Source organism: Neomonachus schauinslandi, chromosome 3 (assembly GCF_002201575.2).
Source record: "Neomonachus schauinslandi chromosome 3, ASM220157v2, whole genome shotgun sequence".
NCBI classification, from domain to species: domain Eukaryota; kingdom Metazoa; phylum Chordata; class Mammalia; order Carnivora; family Phocidae; genus Neomonachus; species Neomonachus schauinslandi.
This window is the reverse complement of record NC_058405.1, coordinates 15,356,398-15,375,846: the sequence shown is the minus strand read 5'-3', so window position 1 is coordinate 15,375,846 and position 19,449 is coordinate 15,356,398. Positions and strand designations below refer to the sequence as shown.

General features: G+C 41.2%; 1 protein-coding gene across 3 annotated transcripts in view; it reads right to left on the bottom strand.

Moving 5' to 3' along the window:
* Positions 1 to 3,715: 3,715 nt before the first annotated feature.
* Positions 3,716 to 19,449, bottom strand: part of ABCC4 (ATP binding cassette subfamily C member 4) — a 239,879-nt gene continuing 224,145 nt past the window's right edge. For all 3 annotated transcript variants that reach the window (XM_021695986.1, XM_021695985.1, XM_021695987.1), the window contains 2 exons: positions 15,276 to 15,410; positions 3,716 to 3,823 (listed from right to left, as the gene is read on the bottom strand). In XM_021695986.1, coding sequence (XP_021551661.1) covers positions 3,716 to 3,823; positions 15,276 to 15,410 — 243 coding nt within the window. The remainder of the gene's footprint in view (positions 3,824 to 15,275; positions 15,411 to 19,449) is intronic.

The window sequence follows — 19,449 nt, the reverse complement described above, 5'->3', positions numbered from 1 at the left end:
TAAGTTAACCACTGACTAACCAAATTACCACAATACTTAACAAGTCTAATTCACTGCACTGAATTGACTTAAATTATTTTTTCACAAGGCAGCAACCAATTACGGTGTTAGGAGGAAACTTTTGGAGGTGATGGGTAAGTTTATGGTATAGACTGTGGTGATGATTTTAGGAGCACATACTGATCTCCAAACTCATCAAGTTGTACACATTAAATATGTAGTTTCTTGTACATCCATGTACTTCATTAAAGTGGTTGTTAAGAATCCAGAAAGATCTTATAGTTCCTTTTTATTTCTCCTGAAATTAGAGAAGTGGAATTTATCTTATTAATTGGCCACAGAAAATACAGATCTGGACCTCTCCTGTACCAAGAGCTTCAAATGAGGCCATTAGCTGTGGGTCATATGTCAAGGCTTCCAGAAGTTTGTATTTTAAGAACTCAGCACAAGTAACTTCCCAGATGCAGGCTAGTCACTGGATTTAAATGAGATTCTAAAAGAAAACCAAGGCTGAGAACTTTTTTTTCCTGAATTGCGGAAAGGCACATGCAACAGAAAAGTGTGGAAAATAAAGGAACACAATACTGATCTAACCACCACCCAGTCAAAACCAAAACCAAAAACAAAAACAAAAAACTTAAATATCCTAGAAACTCCCTTTTTATTTCCCCCAATTACCCACACCTCCACCTCCCCAAAGTGAAGCAAGTGTCATGACTTTGAACACTATAGTTTAAACTGTGCTGGAACGTTGCATAAATGGAGTCATAAACATCCTTTGGGGGCAGACTTAAGTTTTTGAGATTCACCTGTGTCGTGGTTTAAGAGCTTCCATTGGTGTGCAGTATTTTATCTCATCAGTGTATTGTCCTTCTGTTGATGAGCTTTTGGATTATTTCCAGTTTGGGGATACTAGGAATTATGTTTCTAGGAACATCTTCTTCAAACCCATCTCTTGCAGCACATGTGTATACATTTGGAGTAGAATTAACAGGGGCGCCTGGGTGGCTCAGTCGGTAAGCGTCTGCCTTCGGCTCAGGTCATGATCCCAAGGTCCTGGGGTCGAGCCCCGCATCGGGCTCCTTGCTCAGGGGGAAGCCTGCTTCTCCCTCTCCCACTCCCCCTGCTTGTGTTCCCTCTCTCGCTGTGTCTCTCTCTGTCAAATAAATAAATAAAATCTTTAAAAAAAAAAAAAAGAATTAACAGATCACAAGGTGTGCAGCTTGAGTAAATGCCGTCAGTGTTTTCCAAAGTTGTTTATTTGATACATCCTTTTTTTAGACACACGGTATTGCGGGAGAGTTCCCATTGCTCTGGCGGCACTTGATGGGTATTCTTTTTAATTTTAGCCATGCTAGTGGGCGTTCAGTGCTATCTCATCGTATTTCCCTGGTAACTAATAAGAGTGAGCACTTTTCCAGTTATTGGTCGCTTGGATATTCTCTTTTGTGAGGTGCCTATTCAAGTCTCTAGTCCATTTCTCTAACTGGGCTTTCTGTGTTTTTCTTAATGAGCTCTTAGTTCTTTATGTTCTATGGACTGGGTCTCCGACGTTAGCCTGCATCAGAATCACCCTAAGGGCTTATTAAGACACAGATTACCGGTCCACACCACCAGTTTCTGATTCAGTAGATCTGGGAAAAGACACAAGAATTTGCATTTCCAAAAAGTTCCCAGGTGAGGCTGATGCTGCCAGTCCCGGGACCCCACTTTGAGAACCAACGTTCTACAGTGTTGCAGTGGAGAAACAATAAATGTTCCCTGTTAGTCCAGGGAAAAGTTGCCTTTAAAAAAAAAAAAAAAAAAAACCTCAACAACTTGATACTTGTTCAAGCCTAGGGCATAAGCTACCACGCTCTCCCTTCCTGGAAGGGGAGCAACCAGGCTGGCTTCAATAGCAGCTGTTTCAACCTGTCTGAAACCCACCTAGCTACTTAGAATATTTGGTACATCTAGTTAGCCAAGAGAACCAGTTGACAATGAAGATACTTTCTGATCTCTGGAAAACTCGTTGGCTTTCAACAGCAAGGACATGAGTCAGTCATCCCTCTCAGAACAAAACACAGACCTCGGAATGGAGGTGAAAACTGTCATTTATTTCAAATGAATTTTGTTTCATTAAAGAAAAAATGCTATGACATTAAAATAGAAATAAAATAGAAACATGCTTTTTTTTTTAAACTGCCTTTAACCTCTAAAGACCAAATAAACACAGACACTTGTCCAGTATTCCCACTGTCTTAACAAACCTCATTATCATCATTGTCATTTTAGTCTCCTGAAATACTATCCATGACTACAGAACAACTTACTGGCTTACTGAACTAAACATTCACCATATTATTTCTAAATATGAAGAGTCAAACTGCGACTACACTCAATGTGTCTTGTGTAGTTTGCTGTGTGTGCTTTTTAAGGCTTGATGCTATAAAACGTCTCTCTTTGAAGAGTCCAAAAATCTGCTGTATGAGGGCATTATCGATTAATATATGCACAACTTGAGGGTGGTTACACCTTATCCTAGAGGTCACGAGAGTCCACTTAAAACCACAACCTAAAAACCTTTAGGAATTTGAACTAACATACCATAGCCACCATCCAGAAAAACTAAAGACCCCACGGTTCAAATAAAGTGCAGCAGGCCTTGGGAGTACAGTGGTTTGCTGATTCACTCATCAGAAAGACCCAAACAAAGTGCTATTAGTGGTCAGAAGGAAAATAACCTGGGCAGGCTCATAAAAGGGAGCCTCCTGGGTGCGCCATTGTTGGCAAAGAGCTTTGGTTTTTCTCACCAAGTCAGGAGAACCTACACGTGCAGTGTAGAAGGGGTTTCAAGAAAGGCTAAACCAAAAAGGCTTATTACAGTCAACAGCTGGTTAGCTGGCAGAACAGAAATCCAAGTAAGACTACTGCTCCATGGTCCGGAATTAAGTGGCTGGGCCTTTTCTGAAAATGTCACCATGCTGAGTCCTCAGACTGCGATGGTCCTCATGCTGGAGTCGTGCACATCTAGATGACCGATGATCACACTTGTGCCCTTCATGATCAAATCACCCACGCGGGCTCCAGTGTTGAGAAAGCATTATTTTGTCTTCCTTGTCTTTCAGAACATGTAATTAAATACTGCCCTCCTGTATGCTAAGCATATATCCTTTTTTTGGTCACTATAATGTCACTTAAAGTGTATTTTTGGTTTTTCCTATTAGTTGTATCTGTATGATTTCAACCAGAGGTCTTTGGGAAGAAATAATGGATCCTCGTTATGTTAAGGAAGTGGCCAGACAAAATGGCAACTTCACACACTTCAAGTAAACAGAATCCCTGATATCACTGGAAAGTAATATGTAATTTGTGAGGGCTGTAAAAAAAAAAAAAAAAAAAAAAGGTCTGTGACAACTTTGTCTTAAACCTAACAAAATGAGGTTTGGCTCTGACATCTCTTTAAGGCACCAAACCTGGTTAACAGCTTTTACTGGTGTCCTGCACCTGTGATTTGGATAAGGAAAACAAAATACTATAACATATAAATAAAAAATATTACATCATTCGGCTAGAGCTTGAAATCACCGAGTGAAGTTGGAGGAAAAAATCCAAACATCTTGTATGTGTAAAATATTTTGTGCTAGTGTAAAAAAAAAAGTACAATATATAGTTACACAGTACAAAAACTATTTTAGAAAAATGTCTTTGGAATAGACTTGATGTTGTGGTAGGATCACAGCGCTGTCTCAAAAATAGTAAAGGCTGAGGGCTGTCCGTTGGAAGCATTCATAACCACATGCTCACTGTGAGTAATATCTGGATAATTCCTTTTGAAGTATATCTGTTAAAAAAAAAAAGAAGAAGAAAAAGAGGTATAAAAAGAACATGTTTAAAAGTTTTCAAGTCCTCCTCGCCCAGGCGATGCATGTCTACGTCCATGTCTTCATGTGAAGGGCAGCACACTGCTAGTGGAGGTATGATTAAAACAACGGGGGTGTTCCCTTCTGTGAAGGAAGCAGCCCTATTACACCCCTCAGCGGGGCTGGGCTTAATGCCAAACAACCTGTAGCTGGACTTTGCTTCTGATCATTCTGATTCACAGATATGTTTTATCACTACATTAAATTGATAAAGCAAAATCATTTCACTGACTCAAAACCTGGAGATAAATTAAAAACAGGGTGACAAAGAGGCCGGGGATTCTAGCGTCTGTACGAGGGTTTCTCATTTTCACACATAAAATGAGCACAATAGATTTGGATGTTAATATCAGGTTGTAATCCCTATATTTTATAAACTCTGACTGACAAGCATTGAAACGCTGGCATATACGTATGAAATATCCCAGCGTTTAATTTGTGCGGCAAAGCAGTTACAGGGCCTATAGAAATGGGATCTGTGGATAGTGGGCCACAATAATGAAAAGAGAAGCAAAAGCTTTAACAATGACTCAACCAAGCAACTTCTCTAAAATGTAAGATGATACCAAATAATAGGACAGTTCTTTGCCAAGCCTTTGAGTTCTTGAATTCTACCAATTTCTAGCTGAACTAGAAGAGATACAGGTTTTCTGATAAATGTATAATCAGAACATAAAGGGAATGAAATGCTGTCAAGTTTCTCTGTTCCACAATCATCAGTTTTTAGTAGCTGTATCCTATCTCAGTTCCTTGACAGATGCGCATAACAAAATGAAATAATGTCAAGACTTGTGAGCTCTTATCTCAAAATGTGTTTGGGTGAAAAAGGACTTCAAATGTAATTTTTTTTTCCCCCAAAGAAGAATGTGAAAAGTTTTGTTTGAGTCTTTAAAACAGAAAATGTACCATCTATCTGAAGGTTGACACGTGTCATGAGCTGGGTCTCTTAGTCATACGATTCTGGATCTATCTTACAAAACCTGGCTCCGAATATATTTGTGGGTGCTGTCAACAAAGTTATCATGGGGGATAATGGGCTGCACATACAAAAAAGAAAATTGCTGGGACACCTACCTGCAGATTAAGTGTACTTTTTCTCTTGTCGCTTGCATACTTGCTACTCCAAAAATAACATTACATTTGAAATATTTTTTTTTTTATAAATTTTTTTTTTTTTTTAAGATTTTATTTATTTGAGAGAGAGAGAATGAGAGACAGAGAGCATGAGAGGGAGGAGGGTCAGAGGGAGAAGCAGACTCCCTGCCGAGCAGGGAGCCCGATGCGGGACTCGATCCTGGGACTCCAGGATCATGACCTGAGCCGAAGGCAGTCGCTTAACCGACTGAGCCACCCAGGCGCCCCATTTGAAATATTATATATTAAAATGTCACTTAAGGAGAAAAATAAGGACTTCTCCAAGAATGTTTGGACCGCATTGGGTGACATCTGAGGCTTTTTCCATTATAATGCAAGTATTCAAAAATAATACCTTTGGGGGGGTAATTTTTAAATTTTTTTTTGTAAATTTAAAGCTGGCCATATTTTGTATGGTTATATATTTATGTCCTCAAAAATAGCTACTTCTTGTTGAAACTAAAATCAGCCAATAAGATAAAAATACATCTTTATTTTCTACTGTTTGATAGTCCTCTCCCGAATAAGCCGATCGATGTCTTTCCCCATGACCCGCTCAATGTAATTTTTTACAGAGAAAATGTCCTTATTAACAATGCTTCATTGAAATGGTCTTAGCTTCATGGTCTGAAAAACTTGAAACTAAATACTGAAAGCGAGCTTCCGTGTGTTATTAAATCCCTGAATGGACCCTTCATTTCCTCCTGTGTTGGCGTGTTTGGGAATACACTCCAATACGAGAAGTGAAAGGGAAACATCCTCTGCCCGCCGCGGGTTATGAATGAAGGCAGCTGGGTGAAGGGTGCCCGGGCGGCAGGCTGAGCCCAGGATGGGGAGGCCCACGGCCACTCTCTTTCCCCGGGCCTCACTGCTGACCCTGGTAAAAAATCGCTCAACCCCTCTCCGTCCAGGCTTCCTCACCTGCAAAGTGAGACAGTGACTTACCTCACGGGGACTAATGACCGGCTACAAACTGCGGATGAAAGACACGCCCCGGCAAGTGGCGGGTGTGATTACGAGGCCGCTCTGAGAAGGGGCCCCCTGGCCCGTGGAAAGGAGCAGCATCACCCCACTTGAGTGAGGAAAACTAAACAGCGGGGAGGCCCTGCTGGGGCTCTTCTGACTTTATCTTTACAGAACGCCCAGGCTGGAGCTGAGACACCACCAATTCAGGGAACATGGTCACCGGGGACGCAGGAAAAGAGGACCCAAGTTGCAGAGCTGCCGCTCACTGACTACTGGCTGACCCATTACGTAGTTTCTTCTGCCTCAGTTTCTCCATTTGTCAAAAGGGACAATAGTAATGCCAGCTCAAAACAGTTGTGAAGAACCAAGGAAACGATGCCATAAAAGTTCGAGATCGGGACAAGAGGACGGTAAGACCAGTGAGTATTGGGTTTCTTGTCCCTTTCCCTCTCCTTCTTTTGGGTTTGGTTCATTACAGTCCCTCTCATGTAGGCTGAAACCAAGCTGAGTATGTGACTCTAGCGTGTCAATAAAGCAACCATCACAGAATCAAATCTCACTAAAAGCAACAGAGCTTTTATTAAAGCTGCCCATGCGTGGATGAAGGCCAGCAACGGAGCTTTTATTGACATTGCCTTCAGAAGGCATTGGTTCAATATGTTGAATTCTGGCTCCAGACCCTGTCCGATCATTCTCACTACACTGCATGGGCCTAGCTCCGTTCCAGGAACTCTCCAACTCGTCTCTACAGCAGGTCTGACTCCGGTGTACACAATGGCAGGTGTGTCGGCAAGGTTAAAGAGTACTAGAGAGTCCGAGAAGACCTCTGCTTTTACGATAATGGAAATGGACTTCCCCTCCCCTTATCCTCTCAGAAATCACCCCAGGCAGCAAGGGTGCTGCGAGATGCAAAAGAAGCCCATCTCCAATAAGATCTGGAGTCCTCGGAAATCCCAAATGGCAAGCTATCCACATGGGCTGCCATATGCAACTGGATCCATTGGGGCTGGAGTAAGCCAGAGCAGAGATAGCTATGGGAGATCTCAGCAATCAGGGGAGAGTACAGGTGTCCAACTAACTGGCAGATTCTAAGGCGTGTCAATGAGGAACTGACCAGAATCACCATCTCTGCCTGAAGCACACACATTGAGGAGACCCTCGGAGAAGAGAAAAACTGAAATGCAAGTAACCGCCCATCTCTGCAGGCTAGGGAGGATGACAGGCTAAATGAACATGCATTTTCAATTTCTCTCTCTTGCTTACACACACACACACACACACACACACACACACACACACACACATTCTCTATCTGGGTCATAAGGAGCTTCTATGTTAAGGAGAGAATTCCCTTTAGCCTGAAATAATGCCCAAGCCACCGCTACCCTAAACATATGGTCCAGGAAAAACTCAATTCAGAGGTGAGTAGTAGGAATAACAACAACAACAACAACAACAACAACAATAAAGTAGTACACGATCTGTAAAATACACCAAAAAAAGTGAGGAAAAGGAACAAGATAAACACATGGCAAAAAAATACTCACCAAAGAGACGAATATTATAAAAAATATATAATGCAATACATTCAAAGAAAACGTAGAACAATCAACCTGTGGACAACAGAAATCCGTGAGTTTGGAAATATGGCACAGCGACACAAAATGATGAACCAGGAGTTGACTGGGGCCAAAAGTGAAGTGAAGGAGACTACGAAAGCATCACGGAAATGACAGCTGTATGGATGCAGCACAAAGTGACTTAGCCACTGCTGGAAAAAACAGGATGAGATATGGAGGACAGGATTGAGAAAACAAGCATAATTAGAAATTTATAAAGAATTAAAAGGATCAAGGAGAAAATAGCTTTATAACACGAAGGACAGATAACATATACATGACAGATATTTGAAAAGAGGAGACTCCAGTCAAAAACCAACCAACCAACCAAAAACAAAAACAAAAAACTTCAAAGCTATAGTTCAGGTAACCTCCAGAAATAAAAGACTTAAAGCTAGGGACCAGAAGAGTACAGAATACCCTAGGAAAAACTAAGTGCCTTCAAAATAAAGAAAGAGTCCTTCAGGCTTCCAGGAAAGAAGATCGAGTTACTTCTAACTTGGCCTTGGACTTCTCCATATGAATAAACAATGTCAGGGCAAAGTTTACAGCATACTAAGTGAAAGAAAGTGTGACCCAAGAATTTTATAACCAGAACATTAAAATTAGAGATGCAGCAAATCCTTCATACATGTGGTAAAGTCAGGGATTCTAACTCCAATGAACCCTCCTTTAAGATGGTACAGAGCCCTGTTTTCCAACCTTTTATTTTTACTGTCACCCACAATAGTAAGTACTTTTCATATTACACTGAAACTCCGTAGAGATTGACATCTCTATTGAAAGGACTTCCAAGAAATATTTACTATTACTATGAAAGATACACTGTTCTTTTTTTTCCCATTCCATTCTTTTGTGTCTCCTATCTTAAGACACGCTGGTCACGACTGACTAAATAGATTTCACAGCCCCACGAATGGATCACAGCCCAAAGTCTGAAAGACAATGTGCTAGAGGACAGATTTTAGCCAACTAAGAGATGGAGAAAGTAGCATTTAAAACAAGTAAGTAAGTAAAATAACAGGGGTTTAAGTATTTTTAAAGATTGGAAGGTAAATAGTTGAAGGAAAGCTATTTAAACAACTAAAATCTGGTGGGAGCACAGAGAGGGAAGAGATGTTGTCATTGTTTACAATGGGGAATCAGTAATAATAAAGTGTTCCTAGAAGAAGTGAAAAGTACATACATAAAACAATGAGCAAAGAAAAAAAAAATAGAGGTGCCTTGGCTGGCTCCATCAGTATAGAGTGTGCAACTCTTGATCTCAGGGCCATGCATTCCAGCCCCATGTTGGGTGGAGATCACTCAAAAATTAAACAAAAAACAAAAACTAAAAAAGAAATACATCCTAATTAGAAAGTTTAAAAAAAGAACACTAAAAGCTGAAAGCATAACATAAGATAAAATATACCTATAATCTCAACAAACGTAAATGGACTAAATTCATCTGTTAAAAAGGAGGGGGGAGGACTAAGATTAAATCTCAGAGCTAAACTGAACCACATGCCATTTGCAGGAGATATATTTATAATCTGATACTAAAAGACAAAGACATACCAGGCAAATGAAAACAAAGTGAAAAGCAAGGGACTCAACTGCAATTTTGAACCAGCTTGCATTCAGGGCCAGGTGCATTATATGAATCTAAGAAAAAAGAGCACTTTAAAATAGTAGAAAATATAATTCATAGCAAAAACCCAAGTCATGAATATCTGTGGACTAAAATACCATAGTATCAAAATTACCAAAAAATTTTGGTAATTACCAAAAAATGACAAGAACTAGAAAGTGAAAATCTTTTTACAATATGAGACTAACATAATGTGACCTCCCTAAATCTCATCAAATGGACCAAATAAGGATAGAGAAGACCTAAATAATACAATTAACAAAGTGAATCTAATTAAAAGTTATTAAACGCTATACCTTAAACAGACAACAGTCCATCTTTTTACACATCCAAAGAACATTCACCGAAATTGCCTAAACACTAGAACACAAAAAAAGTTATTACTAAACACTGGTTTTGGGTGGAAACAGCACAGACAACTTTGTGATCACAAGGCAATGAAAATCAACATTGAGGAGTAAAATAGAAAACAGAAAAAACAAACCCCCATCACCAGGAAGTTTTAAAGACCTCTTTCTCAAATAATTCTTGGACCAAAGAGAAAATTAAAACCCAAATTGTAGATTTATATATAAAACTTAACTATGGCGAAAGCACTATATATCAGGACCTATCGCATACAGCTAGAACAGTATTCAGAGAAAAGTTCACCGCCTTAAAATATATGTATTAATGAAGAAAGAATGAAAACAAATGCAGTCAAGAAGCCACAATAAAATAAACCACAGAAGGAAGGAATTAATGGATATACAAGCAGAAATTGATAAATCGTAACACAGAATACAAGAATCAGTGAAGTAAATCTGAGAGCGCATCCTCTGGGGGAATAAAACAGAAAACAACGTAATTAGAAGGAAAAATGGGGCAAAGGGAGTGGAGAAAGCATAAATAGTACGCAGCCTTTAAAAAGAATGAGATGGGGCGCCTGGGTGGCTCAGTGGGTTAAGGGGCTGCTTTCGGCTCAGGTCATGACCCCAGGGTCCTGGGATTGAGCCCCATGTTGGGCTCCCAGCTCAGCGGACAGCCTGCTTCTCCCTCCCCCTCTGTCTGCCACTCTACCTACCTGTGTTCTCTAGCTCTCTGTCAAATAAATAAATAAAATCTTTTAAAAAATAAAAAGAATGAGATAACTATATGCATTGATATAATCTGAGATAGTAAGGGAAAAAAGCAAAACATGGCTGTCACCGGTACTTAAAACACAGAAAGGCTGTGTAGCACAAGCTCGTGCTCACACACGGACTGGATCAGCAGAACGGTCATAAGGGGTGCCAGGGCTCCATCCTGAGGGAGGAGCCGAGTCACGACAGGAGTGGGCGGATGACTTATGTTTTATTTATAAACTAGAACAACTATTTTAAAAAACAGCGAAGTTTGTGAATTTTGTAGCATTAGCCTGTATCATCTGTTGAAAAAAAAACTTATTAAAAATAAATTTTGGGCGCCTGGGTGGCTCAGTCGGTTAAGCGACTGCCTTCGGCTCAGGTCATGATCCTGGAGTCCCTGGATCGAGTCCCGCATCGGGCTCCCTGCTCGGCGAGGAGCCTGCTTCTCCCTCTAACCCTCCCCCCTCTCATGTACTCTCTCTCTCTCTCTCTCATTCTCGCTCTCTCAAATAAATAAATAAATCTTAAAAAAAAAATAAATTTTAATCATCAAAGAGTCTCTAAAGCTACCTATAAGAACTTTGGGTACTTCTTTTGTTATCATAGGGAGGTAAGGGTTCCATCGACAGTCTTTAAGAAACCAATCCCCCTCTGATCATTGAGAGATAAAACTCTTCTATTTGTAAAATGATCTGTATTCTTCAAAGCAGGTGAGTATATACACCATCTCATCTGATCCTTGTAGTAAGAGCGCAGCGAAGAGGGGCCATGCTATAACCCCAGCAGGACAAATAAGGACCCCGAGGTGCAGAGACCTCAGGACACATAAAGGACCATAGGACTGCTAAGTGCTTCTTCCACCTACTCCAACTGGCCCAGGCTCATAGGGCGTAGATCAGGATTTCCTAACTCTGGGGCTGTATCTGGTGATTTCACGAATAGATAAAATGGCACCTGTTACACACTGGGAACAAAGGAACTCCAAACAACCTCAATTAGGTCTGCTTCATTATGGAAGAGAATGAATGACAGGCATTCACCCTTGGTTATGGGCCGAACTGTGTCCCCTCAAAAGGTGTATGTTGAAGTCCTAACCCCTCAATACCTCAGAATGTGACTGTATGTGGAGATAGGGTCAGTTAAGTTAAAATGAGGTCACATGGGTGGGTCCTAATCTATTCTGACCCATATGAGGGGTGATTAGGACACAGGCACACACAGAGGGAAGACCATGGCCTATCTACAAGCCAACGAGAGATGTTTCAGAGGAGACCAACCCCACTGACACCTTGATGTCAAAATTCCAGCTTCCAGAACTGTGAGAAATACATTTCTGTTGCTTTAAGACACCTAATGCACATTTCAGCTTTATGAACCTAAAAAGTACTTTCTCTACTATTTCATGGATCATCTATGAGGGTCAGAGAGTGATTAAGCTTGCCTACACCAACATTTTCAGAAAAAAACAACCACGTGGTCAAGAAAACATGACTTGGAAGTACATTTTCCTAGATGCTGGGTTTTCTTTCCAAAGGAATGAATTCCAGTCTCTTAGGAGTGGAAAGCTTGTTGACTTAACGCTAATCTTCCTACTGTTACCATTCTCAGTGATGCATTGATATTTGATGCTCAAACATTTAAAAAGCTGACAATCTGATAGCCTGTTCTAAGAGGACCAAGCGTATGCAGAAGTAATGTCAAGAAGATATTCAACTGGGGTGAGAACTGGGGCATGTTTTTCCTTACGTCTTTCCAGAGAGGGGACCTGAGCCAGCGGCAGGATTGAAATCCCACAGGGATGTTATGCCATTATGAGAACCTGGCCTTACCTTGGACACCTCATAAGATTAAGATAAGGAGCAGGGTTTTGAAACTTAACACATGGACTGGGGCAGCTCTCAGCCTCAGCCGGCAATTCGCCTTCTGCTCTCCACTGACCAGCTCTGTGACCTTAGGTGAGTCCTTGATCCACTCTCCTCATCCATGAACTGGGATAAGAAAGAACGGCCATGAGGATTAAGTGAAATCATACACGTGAGAACTGTGTAAGATAAATGATAAAGAACGACCCAAATATGGGAATGCAAGCTGGTACAGCCACTCTGGAAAACAGTATGGAGGTTCCCCAAAGGTGAAAATAGAGCTACCCTACGACCCAGCAATGCCCCAAAGATACAAATGTAATGATCCCAAGGGGCACCCACACCCCGATGTTTATAGCAGCAATTTCCACAACAGCCAAACTGTGGAAAGAGCCCAGATGTCCAACGACTGATGAACAGATAAAGAAGATGTGGTGTGTATGCACACACACACACACACACACACATAATGGACTATTACTCAGCCATCAAAAAAAAAAAGAAATCTTGCCATTTGCAACGACATGGATGGAACTAGAGGGTATTATGCTATGTGTAATAAGTCAATCAGAGAGAGACAATTATCATATGATCTCACTCATACGTGGAATTTAAGACACAAAACAGAAGATCACAGGGGAAGGGAGGGAAAAATAAAACAAGACAAAATCAGAGAGGGAGACTCTTAACCACAGGAAAGAAACTGAGCTTTGCTGGAGGGGAGGGGGATGGGGGGATGGGGTAAGTGGGTGATACACTATATGTTAATTGAATTTAAATTTAAAAAATATAATAGAGCAAGTTACACACACAAAGATCTACCCAAATGTAACACCATTAATATTGTTAACTGAGGTGCAAGATTAATGGACCAGGAACCACAAGATTTCTAACTCTGTGACCTATGAACATTTCTGTACGTACCTTACACTTGCATCAAAACATGTTAAAAGAACAGATTTCTAATTCTGCGTCTGCTGCAAACTAGAGTTAACGTAAGTTAGGGCCACCTTCCTTCTAAGGGGCCTTAGTTCCCTCATTCGTAAAATGAGGGTGTTGAACTATATACTATCTTATGTTATCTGGAACTATCTGTGATTTATTTCTCATTACTCAACGTCTTGATAATATACAATAACACATTCTTAAAATGGAGGTTTTGACACGTAGGTGGTGACCCATCTGTTTGATGTGAAATGCCTGAGGTCAAAGAACAAAGGGGTTTATGAGATTCCCGGCTCTTTTATGAGATGATACAGGGGATCCCCAGGGACTGACTGGGAGACATTGAGCAGATGAAAGCACTCGGAATTTCAGACACGAAAGCAACACAGGGCTCCAAGTGTACCTTCTCTATGTTCACATACAATGTAAGTCTTTACATTGTATGTACAGGATGCAGATTTCCTCGTCCCTGACCCTCGGTTTGAATCTGAATCCGCCAATTATTCGGCCAGCTATGTGACTCTGAGCAATTTCCTTCCCCTCTCAAAGTCTCAGCCTCTTAAACCAGCACCAAGACAAGAGAAGCTCTACCACAGCGTAGGGCATGGCACATGATGTCCAAGCCCCATCCTGCTCCTCCAAATGGCTCAGCATATTTACGGAGTATCTCTGCTCTTCTCAACTCTTGGCGTTATACTGGGGATGACTAAGGAACATATCTGACGTGTGAGTTCCCAGCATAATACTGTGCACACATATACACATTTACTGAACAGTTTTTGAGGATGGAAGCAGAATTCAAAGAAATCCCCTACGAACAATGGAAGTATAGCTCTTCATTTCTAAGGAGGGATGAGATGAAGCAGGGACGGAAGAGAATTCAGGCTGTGTTTCTAATCTCTCATACACAAGTACCATTAGATACTAGGACAGATTTCCTCCAGATACTTAAGATATTACACAATAATTTTTTCTTAGAGTGAAAATCTGGGAAATGCAAGAAGAGGATGAAAAGAAAAACGTACCCGTAATTATAATGCCCAGAGATAAAGAGTTCTGACGAGGAGCCTCCAAAGACTGTTGGTGCCATTCCACCCCAGCCATGCATCTCAAGAACACGTGAGTTTCCTTTCTTCCCTCCATCCTTCCATCAATCTAACTCCCACCTTGTATCAGAAAGAGTTACAGGTGATGCCGGACATTAGCTTAAGTCCCTGAAAGCAGCCCTCAGTTCTCACATCACACCTGTACAATGAGATACTCCATCACTGTTACTGGAAAGATACCAGATAATCCGAATGTTATTCACCGAGCACCTTTTTCTCACCATATATGGTGCTTGGTACTTTCACACACATCATCTCTGTGAAAATGCTTTGTAAACCTTCAAGCACCACTCAGACTATAGCATTGAGATAGTATAGATTCTTGATCATCCCAATGGCGATTTCATCATCTAGAAGGCAGAGGAAGCACAAGGTGCTAACTAGGCCTAATTCCAAACAACCAAGAATCAGGGAGAAACCTGGGCAGGAAGAAGGTCAGTATCATGTAGTTTTCTTGACAAATTATGAAACAGAAAAGCAACCTACACATTCCCCTGCTGGATCTTTCTAGACCAGACAGAAAATATCCCACAATCTTTTTTCCCAAACTCTTCAAAATCTCCTGGAGCGGGATGTGCCTTGACCACATCTGCATCTCAAAGGTGAGCACCCATTAGAGGTCCGCAAAATGCGAACCTCCTGTGCCACAGGAGAATCTGTACCCACAGAACCGAACGTGGGCAATCTCTTTAGAATCTGGTCTCTCTCTGCAATTAGGCACAGGTGCCCGCACACCTGAGCAAGCCACAGTGCGCAGACCTCCCCACGTGCCGGCACAGGTAAGCATGCACACCTGTGGCTCCCCCGCCCCACCGAGTCTGCCGATTCTCGGCAGACCTGACTTCAACCTGGGACGTGTTGTTAAGACCCAGTCATGAAGCGTTGTCTCTGAAGGCTTATAATTGAAAAGGGCACAGGGTGCTTGTTAGAGCACCCCCGGTGCCAGATTGTGAGGAGTGAATGGCCGAGATGAACTTTAATTACCAGTCCCTGTGGCGGGCTCACCTGTTTTGCTGTTTCGGTGAGGGCAGCAGCTTCTGCCTTGCCCAGTTGCTGCACCATCTTGTAAAACAGGCTCTCTTCGTTCTGCAGCAAAACATAGGGTTCATCATATTCTTTCAGTCTTCCTGAATCCAAAACCTGTTAATCAGCAGAAAGAAACCCATTAGCACACAATGTTTTGCAGTAACATATTATAACTCAGATAATATTTCGGAAAGGGGCAGGAGAAGGAGAATAGAGAGAATCCATTTGGGTGGTAGGTCTGGCTGGTGTTTAAATGGTTTGATTACCCTGTTTTACTAGGCAGACAAAGGCCTAGCCCGACCTTTTATTATTATAATGTTATAGGAAAGGAAGAAAATGAAAGTTTTAGACTATGATTATGGGCACTCAGCAGTCCTGTGGCGTTTTATATTCTGCCAAAGGCATTTTGGGTTGTTATTAGTTAGTGCTTTTAGCTCTCAGACTCCAAGCTTTGAGGGCTATTTTTACATACATCCAGACTTGGGAAATTTCTTGATTTAAGAAAATCAAAGTCGGTTTACCTAAAAAGTAGGGTGATGTCATCCAGACCAGATGGCAGTGACCCGAAAGCAAATTAATAGCCGAGTTGGCTTGACAGAATCTGAGCAATATCTGGAAAAGAAGTCAATGCTTCTGGAATTTCTTCAGGGTCCTGGAATATGTCAGCCGGTAAGAGGGGACAAAATAACCCCGTCGGCGAGATTAAGGTGCATCTTGAAGTTGGCTTTGGTTGGAGCTTATTATTCTGGGAGTGAAAGATTGGCTAAAAGAGCTGCTACCTAAGCAGCTTTAGCATAATTGCTCTGCACAGAAGAAATCTCTAGAAATCCAATTTTCTCTTTGGATAAGACTAAAGAAGTAATTAAGAAACTGAGCTCCAAATTCCAGCGATCGTGGCCTGCACAGTCCACGGGGGCAGCCCAATCTCAATTGCAGAAGATCTGAATATCTGTTTTCACAATTATCTCCCCTGCTTCCTTTTCTCTCTTTCTTAGGCTGCCTGCCTTTCAGCCATTTTATTGCTCCTTAATATGTCCACTAATTGGAAATTGAAAGGGAGAGGAAGGGGCTCTTAACTCTACATTTCTACTTATTAGTAGCTCTGGTTAATGGTTCGGGAGGGAAGAAAGAGGCTGAAACAATTGGCCCAAATGACGTACCTAGGAAAACAGTTCTTTAAGTGGTACTTAGTTCTTCATTTAGGTGGTCTTTAGAGTAAATTTATCTTAAGGGGATACGCGGGAACTCCAAGCAGGACGCAGGCTGTTTGTCCATATCTAGGGACTGCAGTTAATTCCGTCCCGTGGTATTTAATCGGAAACATTAAGTCTCATAAAGGGCATTTTCCTGTTAATCTTTTGTTTACTACTGTGAATCACTGCTAAGGGCAGCTTTCTCAAAGGAGTTCAAGAATAATTGAATCTGTCACATCCACATAATAATTAAAATGTCCTATAATTTGGCATGCCAATTTAGATGCCCCGAATGTGTAATTTTACTTAAGCATAGCATTATAGAGCATAACCATTCCTCCTGATGTTGAAGAAGAAAAAGAAAAAAAAAGCAATTGTAAAATACAGGTTTCTCTCATGCTTAAAGACTAAGTAAATAAGTGAATCAAATTACTTCATACAATGAAGAACTTTATATTCTGCAAAAGCAACAACTTTTTAAAAAAATCACCAGTTCAGAGTTAGTGGAAAATGAGTTCTCCGACTATAAAGACTTCACCTAATTTTTAATGGAATGAAAGTATTACTGATATTTTGTCCTTGTCCAGCTTCCTACTTTATTCACATTTGAGTGAATAGTAAATTTTTCCATCTTCTCTCATACTGTCTGAAAACACACAAATACCACTGAGATGACTTAGTTCTCAGAACTGACCAGTATCTGAAAAGGCAGAGCCAGAAAAAAATTAATGCTTTCAAAAAGCAACAGGATTAACAATATAAATGATCAAAAGATTATTTTGGTCAAAATACTTTGAGTCTTATAAGTACTAAATATAAATGCAATGTAACAAAGAATGACTACCTTAAGATTAAAAAAAAAAAAATCACCCCATAACTAAAATAGCAATCTTTTGAATTTGAAAAGGAATAAAAATAGCTGTGGATTGAACACTCATTGTTTCACAATGAGTTATAGATATCACTGTTAATTCTCAAGGTAGACAAGGTACATAATTCCTTTCCTTCCTTCCATCCATCCATCCATCAATCCATTTATCATTCCTTCCACTCTCCCATCTATCCATCCAGGAAACACTGGTACCTAATACCAAAAGCACTATACTAGGAACAGGAAATTCAAAGATGAGCAAGACACACTCCATCCAGAAACTCACAGCCAGAGATGAAGACTGAGGTGCAGATGTGTTAAGTAATTTGGCTCAGGCTACAGAATCAAGTAGATAGCAGAGGTGGTATTCAAACCCAGGGCTGAATCCCTATTCTTTCCTCTCCATGTGAGTTCCCAGAGAAAGACACTTTGATTATTTATGATCAGAAGCAAAATAAGGGAGATGAAACTGTTAACATTCAATTTTCTAAGATACCTTTCCATATGGATAGTATCATATATTAACTTTGTATAATTTAAGAAAATATGCCTATAAACGTAAACATTTCCCCCTGTCCACTTTCCACTGCATTTTTATTATACTCAGGGCTCATATTATTTACTGTGTGCCTAGTAGATACTCGCAGAAAAAGAAAACCAATTTTATTAAACTTTTAGGATTAATTAAGCATAAGTAATACAAGGCAAAAACACATTTGAGGAAAATAAGTAAACTTTCATTAATTCCTGAATTTATTCAGCAAACATTTATTGCCTACTTATAACTGTGTTCACGCCATCATGAGAGATGCTGTGCAGGAGGCAAAAGATATGTAAGTCACAACCCCTGACTTTCTGGAGTCTGTACTAAGAGAGAAAGAAGTCCTCAAATGTCTATAAGGCAAGAAAAAAAAGCACAACAAAGGGGATCTGAGCAGCAGAAGACATGACTTCTGGCCACAGGTTCTGAGGACGAGCTTCAAGATGGAGAAAGCGTACCAAACCGAGCCTGAAAGAATGGGTAGGCTTGAACATACAGCAGTGGGGCTGGGGGGTGGAGAGTGGCCACTCCAGACACAGAGAACATGAGCCAAGAGGTCCAGAGATGAGCCTGTCAACTCCTTAAGGGCAGGATGCCATGGTTTCCCATTCTGCTGTTGCATCTCCCAGCCGTGGCATCGTACATGATGAGAAGCAGGTGCAGAGTGCAAACTGGTTCCAAGTTAAATACAAAGGAAACGGAATTCGGGGCATGATGGCGTGACTGCCCAGTGGTGCAGTTGAAAGGACTCAAGGGGAGTGAGTGTGGCTGCCACTGGGAATCGGGCGGTGGGATCCAGGGAGGACAGGACCGGGGGTAGAGACTCAGAGGGCCACATACCTGAGGTTGCTGAGTGGGCAAGAGGGGGAGGCACCTGAGGGACAGACAGACCAGGGCTGAGGACGGAGGCTTGAAACTCATTTATCTCATGTATCGGAGAAGAGAAAGGAGAAGAAGGTGCAGTCAGAGAGGAGGGACATTGGCAGAAATAAGAGTGCAGAGCCACCGAGATCACACCAGCAGCTACAGAGCCCCCTTGGGGTGCAGACTGAAAAAAGTCCAGGCACAGAAGTGCCTGTACCCACTTTGCCTTTACCTTTACTGGTTTGAGCAAAAAGTCCAGATCTTTCAGAATAAGTAAACATAAAGCAACTCCAGATTTTCTTTATGTACAGAAAAACAGGTAGAATTTTGAGTTTTTATTGTTAACATCTCTTCTATCTGGAAGAAAAGGCTCCCGTGATCTCCTGCGGTGCCCCCAACTCTCCTACAGCCCGAGTTAAACAACAAACGCGACCACACGTTCGAGCTGGTGTGAGAGCAACCCCACGGCGCCAACATCTCTCCAGGAACGCCAGCCTCCAATCACTCGCGCTCTCTAGCAGGTTAAGGGAAAATACATTATGTTGGACAAGCCAGTCAGTTACATAAACTCAGTGAAGACGTGCTTATCAGGCCCATGTATCTGCAGATATTCCAGGTAGCTGTCCTAGATATAAAAATTAAATGGACCCATTGCAAAATAATCGAATCCATTTTTTTTTTTTT